This window comes from Thamnophis elegans, chromosome 2 (genome assembly GCF_009769535.1).
Source record: "Thamnophis elegans isolate rThaEle1 chromosome 2, rThaEle1.pri, whole genome shotgun sequence".
In the NCBI taxonomy this organism is placed as follows: domain Eukaryota; kingdom Metazoa; phylum Chordata; class Lepidosauria; order Squamata; family Colubridae; genus Thamnophis; species Thamnophis elegans.
Window position 1 is genome coordinate 35,761,517 of NC_045542.1, and position 9,793 is coordinate 35,771,309.

General features: G+C 44.4%; 1 protein-coding gene across 3 annotated transcripts in view; it reads right to left on the reverse strand.

Moving 5' to 3' along the window:
- TROAP (trophinin associated protein) overlaps positions 1-9,044 on the reverse strand; it is a 30,575-nt gene extending 21,531 nt beyond the window's left edge. For 2 of the 3 annotated variants that reach the window (XM_032212119.1, XM_032212117.1), the window contains exons 1-4: positions 8,962-9,044; positions 7,476-7,677; positions 3,408-3,570; positions 2,085-2,242 (exon numbers count right to left, since the gene is read on the reverse strand). In XM_032212119.1, coding sequence (XP_032068010.1) covers positions 2,085-2,242; positions 3,408-3,570; positions 7,476-7,649 — 495 coding nt within the window. In that variant the 5' untranslated portion in view covers positions 7,650-7,677; positions 8,962-9,044. The remainder of the gene's footprint in view (positions 1-2,084; positions 2,243-3,407; positions 3,571-7,475; positions 7,678-8,961) is intronic. The other variant, XM_032212120.1, reaches the window with a different exon arrangement.
- Positions 9,045-9,793: the final 749 nt, after the last annotated feature.

The window sequence follows — 9,793 nt, forward strand, 5'->3', positions numbered from 1 at the left end:
AGGAGTTGTGCAAGTAGTTCTTAACGTTTAAGATGGTTGAAATGGTTGAAACCCAGCAACGGTCCACAGGAGACGTACAGGGGAGTGTCTCATTTCCCCCTCTCCTGTAGGCCTGGGAAGATCCAAAAAGTCCAGGGCGGTTGGGGGGAGCAGAGGGCCTTCCTACACGCAGTGAGCACCCCCACTCGTCCAGAATCCAAGGCACTGTAGGGTGAAATTAAACAAGTGCTGTCCAAGATGGTATTCCAGGGGCAGTCGCGGGTAGTAATAGTCAAAGCGACTGGAGCTGAGACAGCAAGTCCAGAGTCCCTGGGATTACGATTAAAGAAGACTGGATATTCAGAAGCCCAGATGGAAAGGAGCCAGATGACAAGCGGGGGGGGGGGGGTAGAAAAAGGCTCCACAGCAGCGATGATGGGCTGAGGGAGAAACTCACCAAGGGAAGAAGTCCAATCAAGCAACCGACGGAAGAGAAAGGAGGCAGCGTTAATGCAAAGGCTGAGCCAAACAGAGAGGAGGGGAAGGGGCGTCTGGAAGGGCCATGGCGGCAGCAAATGTAGCCAGCCGCCCAATTCTCCCAACCTCGGCGGGCGCACAGGTCGTTCTCCGCCCCTCCGGGGTGTTGACAATCCAAACAGGTCCCCAGGGGCTCAACAAGCCGGGCGGGCACAGTCAAAAGAAGTTGCAGGCACCGAGAATTAGTAGAAAACACCGCCATCATCCGCACACCGCCGCCATCAAGCGGCAAAGATCGCTTCAAAACCGCTGAGAGTTGCGAGACCTGAGATCATCCAGGAGTGATGACCTCCCCAGCAAACTGGCCTCTTCGGGTCCCTCGGATCTCAATCATCCCCGAGGACCTCTCCAAAGGATTATACTGCCTCTTTGTAAGGTTTCCCAGCATTTTCTCCGTCAGCTTGAAACGGAGCGGAAAGCGGAGCGGCCATTCTGAGCTCGCACATGGGCAGTTTTGCAGTGGAATAGTTCAATCCTAAGGCAAGCAAAGCTGGTGTATCGGTGAACGTGCTGAGCTAGAAACCAGGAGACGATGAATTCTAGTTCCTCATTAGGCAAGTAAAGCCCGCTGGGTGACCAGCCAAACCCACCTCACAGGGTTATTGTGGGGGGAAAATAGGAGGAGGAAAAAGTGTTGTGTATGAGTCACAGCCATTCCATCTTTTCAGAATTGAGCTAAAGTCCCGAGCCAAACAACCTCCAGACAGAACATCAAGAGCTTCACTTGTGCAATCCAGAGTGGAAATGTGTGTGTGTGTGTGTGTGTGTGTGTGTGTGTGTGTGAGAGAGAGAGAGAGAGAGAGAGAGAGAGAGAGAGAGAGAGAGAGAGAGAGAGAGAAAGAGAGAGAGAGAGAGAGAGAAAGAGAGAGATGGAGAGAGAGAGAGAGATGGAGAGAGAGAGAGAGATGGAGAGAGAGAGAGAGAATTCTAGAGTTAGGCATGCACATTATAACTGGGGTCACACTTCATGCTATATTAAAAGAAAATTTGTTTGTAATCATGACAATGTATGAGTCTAATTAAGAATTCTTGCATTTGTACATCATTCCCAACTGATATTGTGGCTGGAACTAGAACGTTTACAAACATCCCACACCCAAGGGGGAGAAAAAAGGTAAGGTTAAGGTAATATATCACCAGATGATCCCCCCAAAGGTGCTTTTTCAAAAGGCAACTGAACTTTTGTTTTTCCTTGAAGACGTTTTGCTTCTCATCCAAGAAGCTTCCTCAGTTATGAAGTCTTCTGAAATCAGAACTGAAGACGTTTCTTGAATGTGAATGAAATGTCTTTAATGAAAAACAAAGTCCAGTTGCCTTTGGAAAAAGCACCTTTGGGACAAACATGACCTGGATGACTGAGAATCTCCATAAACATCTGCAGATGATGATGATCATATTTTCTCTGTTGAACCATAATGGCAATTAACGGTCATCATTAGTTTTGAACTCCTGCATAAAGAAACAAGAAGTGCCTGGCTGGATATCTGTACTGCTCCATTTTAACTCAGTAAGCCAGAACACGTAAAACAAGTGAGCCAGGAGAATTCTTGCCCATGATGGAGACTTACCCCAATGCTGCTTAAACATGCTTTCTTCCCTTTCAGAGGAATTCGCTGGGCTAGGCTGGGCTTGTGTGCTACACTCACCATCTGGTGGGTCAGCCCTGTGTTGGATAGTATGCTAGCAAGAGCTTCTGGGTCAGACACAAACTCGTCTGAGTTCACTTCTGCAAAGAAAATTAGGATTTGCATTAGCCACACAGTTAAGGAATTGTGTTCGGGAGGAAAAGGCCTCAAGCAATTAATTATACCAGATCCCAAGAATAGAGTTCCTAAAGTCTGCACCATTTTTCCCAAGCTGGATTCAAATGCAGAGTTAGAAAGAACTAGATTTTTTTAAAAAAATTCTTTCATCTCCAATTGAAAACACAATCCACGTAAACCTCATAGCCTACCGTAAGAGCTACATCATCCAAGTGTGCTCTGTCAAAAACAGAAGGGGATTAAATCAAATCAAACCTTTATTAGGGTTAAAGAGCAGCAGAAAGGGAGATAATTTATCCATGGAAAAAATCTAATTTCAAGACTGATCTGGATAATTTAAAGCAGTTGACACACAGCAGCAGTGGCCTCATCCATAACACTAAGCCATATGTGAAGTTACCATTGTCACTTAGTGTTAGTTACAAACCAGTCCTCTTTAAAAAAAACAACACATCCTAGTACTGCATTTTATGCTGTTGATTCAAACTATTACCACCAATTATTGTTATGATTAACCACAATTCCACACAACCCAACAAGCCATGGATTATCAAGTACAGGAACAAGGCTCCTGAGGCCAGGCTCTTCTTGAAATATGCGGGTTTGGTTTGGCACTGCAGGAGGACATCTGTGACTCACAAAACTTTGCTGAGGACATAACTTCCTTAATTCCCAGCCATTAGCAACACTGCCTGTGTCAGTGGGAGTTGAAATTTAACAAACCAACTCCCTAACTTAAAGTTACTAGTCCATCACATCCGAAGTTAGCTGCCTACCAATGCCTAGTGATGGCTCATTCAATCAAGTTTAAAAGGATGTATAAAAACTGATCCATCTCAACAAATAAACAGACTTGTTTGCCACCCATCTCACCTAGGGCCAACTCTGGGTGGCTTACAAACATTAAAAGCCAATAAAACACTGCAGCAAGAAACAGTACAGTAATAATTTACAATTAAAAGGTGGGGAGGAAGGGAATAGGATGCACACAAGAGTGAGGTGGGATTTTGTTTTAACCCATTAGCCACTTCCAGTGTGATGTGCTCCCATTGGGGCTCAGGCCAACTGGCAGAGCCAGGCCTTCAGGCCCTTACGGAAGGTCAGGAGGATGAATGTGGAAAAATATACCTTTGCCATGAGACACATCACCTTTATTCCTACAACCGGAGGTGGTTAACTGCATGTCTGATAAGGGTTCCCTTGTTGGGGTCTTGTGGGGTAACCCAGCTGCCAATTCCAGGACTGGATTGGAATGAGCCAATGTGCAAGTCCTTGCTTTGGAAGAATATGGCTGCAAAGAAAACAAGAGGATTAAACTCAGGCTGCTATTATCTTCCTATAAAAACATTCCCTAGTGGTAACCTAGTTAGAGAAGAGCAGAATCAGCCTGAAGCCAGGTTCCCTGCTCCCATATAGTAGCCCTTCTGCTCCAAGCACAGTATCCTTCACTGAACAACCAAGGCCCAAAACAGAACTCCAAAGGACAGTGTGCCAAGCACAATTTATTTAATTACGTTTATAGCCCGCCCCAAATGATTTATAGTCATTCATCTATAACTATAGAGCAAATGTGTGTTTATGTACAGTGGGGCAAAAAAGTATTTAGTCAGCCACCAATTGTTCAAGTTTTCCCACTTAAAAAGATGAGAGAGGCCTGTAATTGACATCATAGGTAGACTTCAACTATGAGAGACAAAATGAGAAAACAAATCTAGACAATCACACTGTCTGATTTGGAAAGAATTTTTTTGCAAATTATGCTGAAAAATAAATATTTGGTCACCTACAAACAAGCAAGATTTCTGGCTCTCACAGACCTGTAACTTTTTCTTTAAGAGGCTCCTCTGTCCTCCACTCATTACCTGTATTAATGGCACCTGTGTGAACTTGTTAGCAGTGTAAAAGACACCTGTCCACAACCTCAAACAGTCACACTCCAAACTCCACTATGGTGAAGACCAAAGAGCTGTCGAAGGACACCAGAAACAAAATTGTAGATCTGCACCAGGCTGGGAAGACTGAATCTGCAATAGGCAAGCAGCTTGGTGTGAAGAAATCAACTGTGGGAGCAATAATTAGAAAATGGAAGACATACAAGACCACTGATAATCTCCCTAGATCTGGGGCTCCACGCAAGATCTCACCCCGTGGGGTCAAAATGATCACAAGAACAGTGAGCAAAAATCCCAGAACCACGCAGGGGGACCTAGTGAATGACCTGCAGAGAGCTGGGACCAACATAACAAAGGCTACCATCAGTAACACACTACGCCGCCAGGGACTCAGATCCTGCAGTGCCAGACGTGTTCCCCTGCTTAAGCCAGTACATGTCCGGGTCCATCTGAAGTTTGCTAGAGAGTATTTGGATGATCCAGAAGAATGTCATATGGTCAGATGAAACCAAAGTAGAACTGGTAGAAATACAACTCATCGTGTTTGGAGGAGAGAGAATGCTGAGTTGCATCCAAACACCACCATATCTACTGTGAAGCACGGGGGTGGCAACATCATGCTTTGGGGCTGTTTCTCTGCAAAGGGACCAGGAAGACTGATCCGTGTACAGGAAAGAATGAATGGGGCCATGTATCGTGAGATTTTGAGTGCAAACCTCCTTCCATCAGCAAGGGCATTGAAGATGAAATGTGGCTGAGTCTTTCAGCATGACAATGATCCCAAACACACCGCCTTGGCAACGAAGGAATGGCTACGCAAGAAGCATTTCAAGGTCCTGGAGTGGCCTAGCCAGTCTCCAGATCTCAATCCCATAGAAAACCTTTGGAGGGAGTTGAAAGTCAGTGTTGCCCAGCGACAGCCCCAAAACATCATTGCTCTAGAGGAGATCTACATGGAGGAAGGGGCCAACATACCAGCAAAAGTGTGTGCCAACCTTGTGAAGACTTACAGAAAACATTTGACCTCTGTCATTGCCAACAAAGGATATATAACAAAGTATTGAGATGAACTTTTGATATTGACCAAATACTTATTTTCCACCATAATCTGCAAAAAAATTCTTTCCAAATCAGACAATGTGATTGTCTGGATTTGTTTTCTCTTTTTGTCTCTCATAGTTGACGTCTACCTATGATGTCAATTACAGGCCTCTCTCATCTTTTTAAGTGGGAGAACTTGCACAATTGGTGGCTGAATAAATACTTTTTTACTGTATCTGTACACACATAAATGAAGTTATTATTTTGTGTTATCATATATGCCAAACCATTAGCAATGTACAAGTAACACTATTACTAATAATGACTAAAGATGTACAAAGCAGCATTATTTTGCTCAATAAAATCACCCCACTCCAGTTGGACAGAAACAGCACTGTGACATTGAAAGAAAAGCACTCTGCATGGAGGACTCTGAGCAAACCATTAACTTCATAGAAATGTCACTGGGACATGCTTCCTTTGGGGAGCCCCATGGAAAGCTCATTTGAAGCAAGGCGCCCCTTCTTAGCTTCACATCAATTCTGACAATCAGGGGGAGATATGGTGAGAATCTGGGTCGGGCTATTCATAGGGAAGGTTGAGCCGTTGTTTGATACCAATCCTGCCTGGACCCTGAATTCAAATTAGTACATAATGAAGGGATTGGATTTCTTCTATGTGATCTCTCATGGGGCTCCCTGGACTTCTAAGAAGCTCCAAGGAATGAAATGGCAAGACACACCTAGAGAACGACTGAAGAAAGATGAAGTAAAAATATGGGTAAGAGCCCATATTAGGACTCCATGCAAACTGATTAAGGCACTATTATGTCCTGTTACCTGGGATGTTTCACCCAGAAATTAACAGGATTCTGAAGACTGTTAACTCATCTACCTGGCATTTAGGGGAATGCCTCTCCTGGTAGTTAAGGATGTCCAGAAGGTGTTGTGCAATCAGGTCTATGATATAGTCAATGAACCTTTGAGTGAGATGGTAAATACACTGCTACCTCCTCAGGAGGCCATCGCTAACCCAATGGTGATAAGACGTGGGTTCAAACCAGGGGTGGGTTTCACATAAGTTTACCACTGGTTTGCCCGTACACCAAAAATGTGAGTGCTCACATGCGCTCACTTTGTGAGCGTGCATGCCTTCTGCACGTGTGCAGCCTACCACATGTGCGCTTTGCTCTCGTGTGCAACTTGCACACATGTGCGCAGCTTAGAAAACATGAGTAAATAGGACAGCATAAAGCCAGGGCAGGTGGGCAGCTCACCTGCAGGTCGCCACTACCGATTCTCCTGAACCAGTCCAAACCAGCTGAATATCACCACTGGTCCAAACCTGTTTCTAGAGAAGCCTGTTGAGAAGGCAAATTGCAATTTCCAGGTGCAATTTGAGGTATTCATTTTGTTCTATAAAAGACTTTCAAGGCATAGACCCTAGCTGAGCAACTGCCTTTCTCCCCACTCTTTCTGCCTAAATAAAGTCAGGTCCCATTTTTAAATCAGTTTCATCCGATAGGACTCAGATGATATGCCCTCTATGTTGTTGAATCTGCTCATTAGAATAGGATCTCCCTGAAAATGTGATCCCCAACCCTGCTGTCTTGAAGATCTGGCTTTTTATCCAGACCCTGGGATAGAACAATAGGTGCTTTCTGGAAGAACTGTGCATAAGTTGAGTGGTACTTAGTGCTCTCTGGGTTTGCTAATTTTCTTGCAGACATTTGTAGATAAACAATATCTTCATAATATGCAAAACAGACAAAACACCTCCCCATCAACAATCAGTACCCAGATAAGCATAGATTTCCAAGATTAACATCAGATCAACAATCAAGTAAACAAAACTCCAATCATGAAACTGCCAATCAAGATGACAACTCAATCAAAGAACCTCTAAGACCATCCCAACTAACTAGAAAACAAACCCCACTCCATACCAGCACTGATGATATATTACCTAATTTGGGTAATGAAATGTCTGCAAGAAAACTACCAAGCTCAAGGAGCAACAAGGATCCTTCATTTCAACCCTGAATTACAAATATTTTCCTTTATTGTATATTGGTTTTTGGGTAATCATTTTTTGGTTTTTTTTTTTACTGGGCAGTTTATAATACGTACACTTCCCAGAACTGTTTTGAATAGGGCAGCCTTGTAGAATTGATTCATAATGAAACATACAGCCAAGTACCAAAACGAACAAAAACGTAAAACCACACAAGCCTAAGTCAAAAGCGAATCCATCAAATTCTCACCTGTGGCTGGGATTGTCTCCACTCTGGAGCGTGTCTGATTTTGGAAAGCACCGGGATCTTACTGCTGCTCAAAGAGCCTGCAGCTAGCAAAGTGTTTTCTTTCCAATCTGGCTTGTCTCGGGTCTTCGGAAAGGGCAACGATACTTGTTGGTTTTCCTTTCCTACTGGAGCCATTTAGGATCCTGTCTGCCTGGGTTTGCACCTACATCAAAAGCAAGCAAGCAATGTAGCAGTTACCAGGGTGGAATACAATGTGAATAGTCCAGTATGCCTTCTCCCACCACCCCTAGTCGTATTTTCTCATTTATTCACTGTGCATTTTTGTTTACATCCACTGTCATCAGCACTACTTGATAGTCAATTACATCTCTCCTAACCCCAGCGCTTTTACAACGATACAATTGAGCAAGTCTGAGATATTTCATGAGAAGAGTCCTCCACACCTCTGCTCGCAACAGAATATCTTATACCACCAGGCTTGAAATTTTGGGCTTAGACAACTTAGAACTATGCCGCCTTTGGTCTGACCTAAGTATAGTACATAACATTAATTGCTATAATGTCCTACCCGTTAATGGCTACTTCAGCTTCAACCACAATAACACCGGAGCACACAATATATACAAACTTAAGGTAAACCATACCAAACTCCAAAATATGACTTCAGCAACAGCACTACCTGACTCTGTGGTTTCTTCCTCAAACCCCCAAAACTTTAATCTTAGACTGTCTACTGTTGACCTCACCCCATTCCTAAGAGGTTTGTAGGGAGAGTGCATAAGTGCACCAACGGGTCTACTGTCCCTGTCCTAATGTTCACTTTTATTCATATTCATTTCACGTATCCATAATCTTGTATATACTTCTATTATCCTATACACGTTTGACAAAACAAATAAAAATAAAATAAATGTTACAGTAACATTCTCGATACTTCGAGAATAAGGAGGAACTGGGTTAATTCAGTTAATGCTTTGTGGAATAACCCACGAAACTCTCTGTGGTGTTTCTATGACAAGACATCATCCTAGTTACCACAACAAATAAGTTACCTCCTCGCCCCATTTCCCCCCCCCGCAACTCCCATTCCCCTCAACACCATTCCCTCCATTCTCCCAACACCCATTCTCTCCAACACCCATTCCCCCCCCATTTTCCCAACACCCATTCCCCCATATCCCCCAACACCCATTTCCCCCATACCCATTCCCCCCACACCCATTCCCCCCCAACACCCATTCCCTCTAACACCTATTCCCCCCACAACACCGAGAGGAACCGAAGTTTGTAGCTAAAAGTGTCAGCGGACGGTTTGACCACGGCGTAACGGTCTGGCTACAGCTCCGCCTTCTGCTCTACACCGTTTCCCGAGAGGGGAGGGGAAAGGGGGCTTCTCAGGTAAACTCTGCTTATGCATCGCCATCACCCCGGCCAGTTTCAGTCGGAGGGGGACGGGGACGGGGTCACCCTTCCTCCCCGTGCTCACCTGCTCCGGATCATCCCCTCCGCTAGCAAAGCGAAAGAGGCGTAGCCGCCGGCTCAGTTCATAAAGCAGCAGCAGGCGCCGATTGGTCCTTCCGAGAGATCACGTGGTCTGCCACAGGAGGCGAGGCTAGAACGCTGAGGGGAGTTCTGGAGCGGCCAAAGACCGGAAGAGGACAAAGGGAGGCGTTGAATGGCTAGAATTAAGCCACGAGGGAAAGGGGGGTGGGGCGAGGCTCTCGGGGACTGGAGTTGAGCCCAAAGTTGCAACTTAGAAGAGGGGTCTTCAAATGGTGCTCCGTGAGAAAACTTTGGTGGCCCGCAGAAAAATTATTTGCGTTTTTATATTGCACTAAATATTATTTATCTTTTTTAAAAAGTTATATTGGGGGATTTAAAATTATGACTTTAGTGGTCTCTGAGATCCGAAAGGTTGATGACCCCTGACTACTATTACTACTACTATTATTATTATTACTACTACTACTACGTGGTTAATCTTTGGTGAGATTCACAGCCTTTGGGGCTAGTTGGTAGCTCAACAGCTCGAGTCCTAACGAAGGATCTAGGAACTGTTAAGGTAACGTCGGAGGATATAAGCTGTTCCAAGTAGGGTGGTTTTTTGTAGAATCAGAATGTTCAAGGCTGATAAATTTAGAATTTCCAAATAGCGAGGTAGCCCTTTGGGTATTACTCCACAGTAGCACACAGCAGCTCAACTTCAATTTGCAAGTCCCAGTACTTTGTGATTTTTTCTTGCTATTTATCTTCAATTCGTGCATCTCCAGGTATTGCAATGTCAATGAACCATACTTTTTTCTTTTCAACTATTGTTA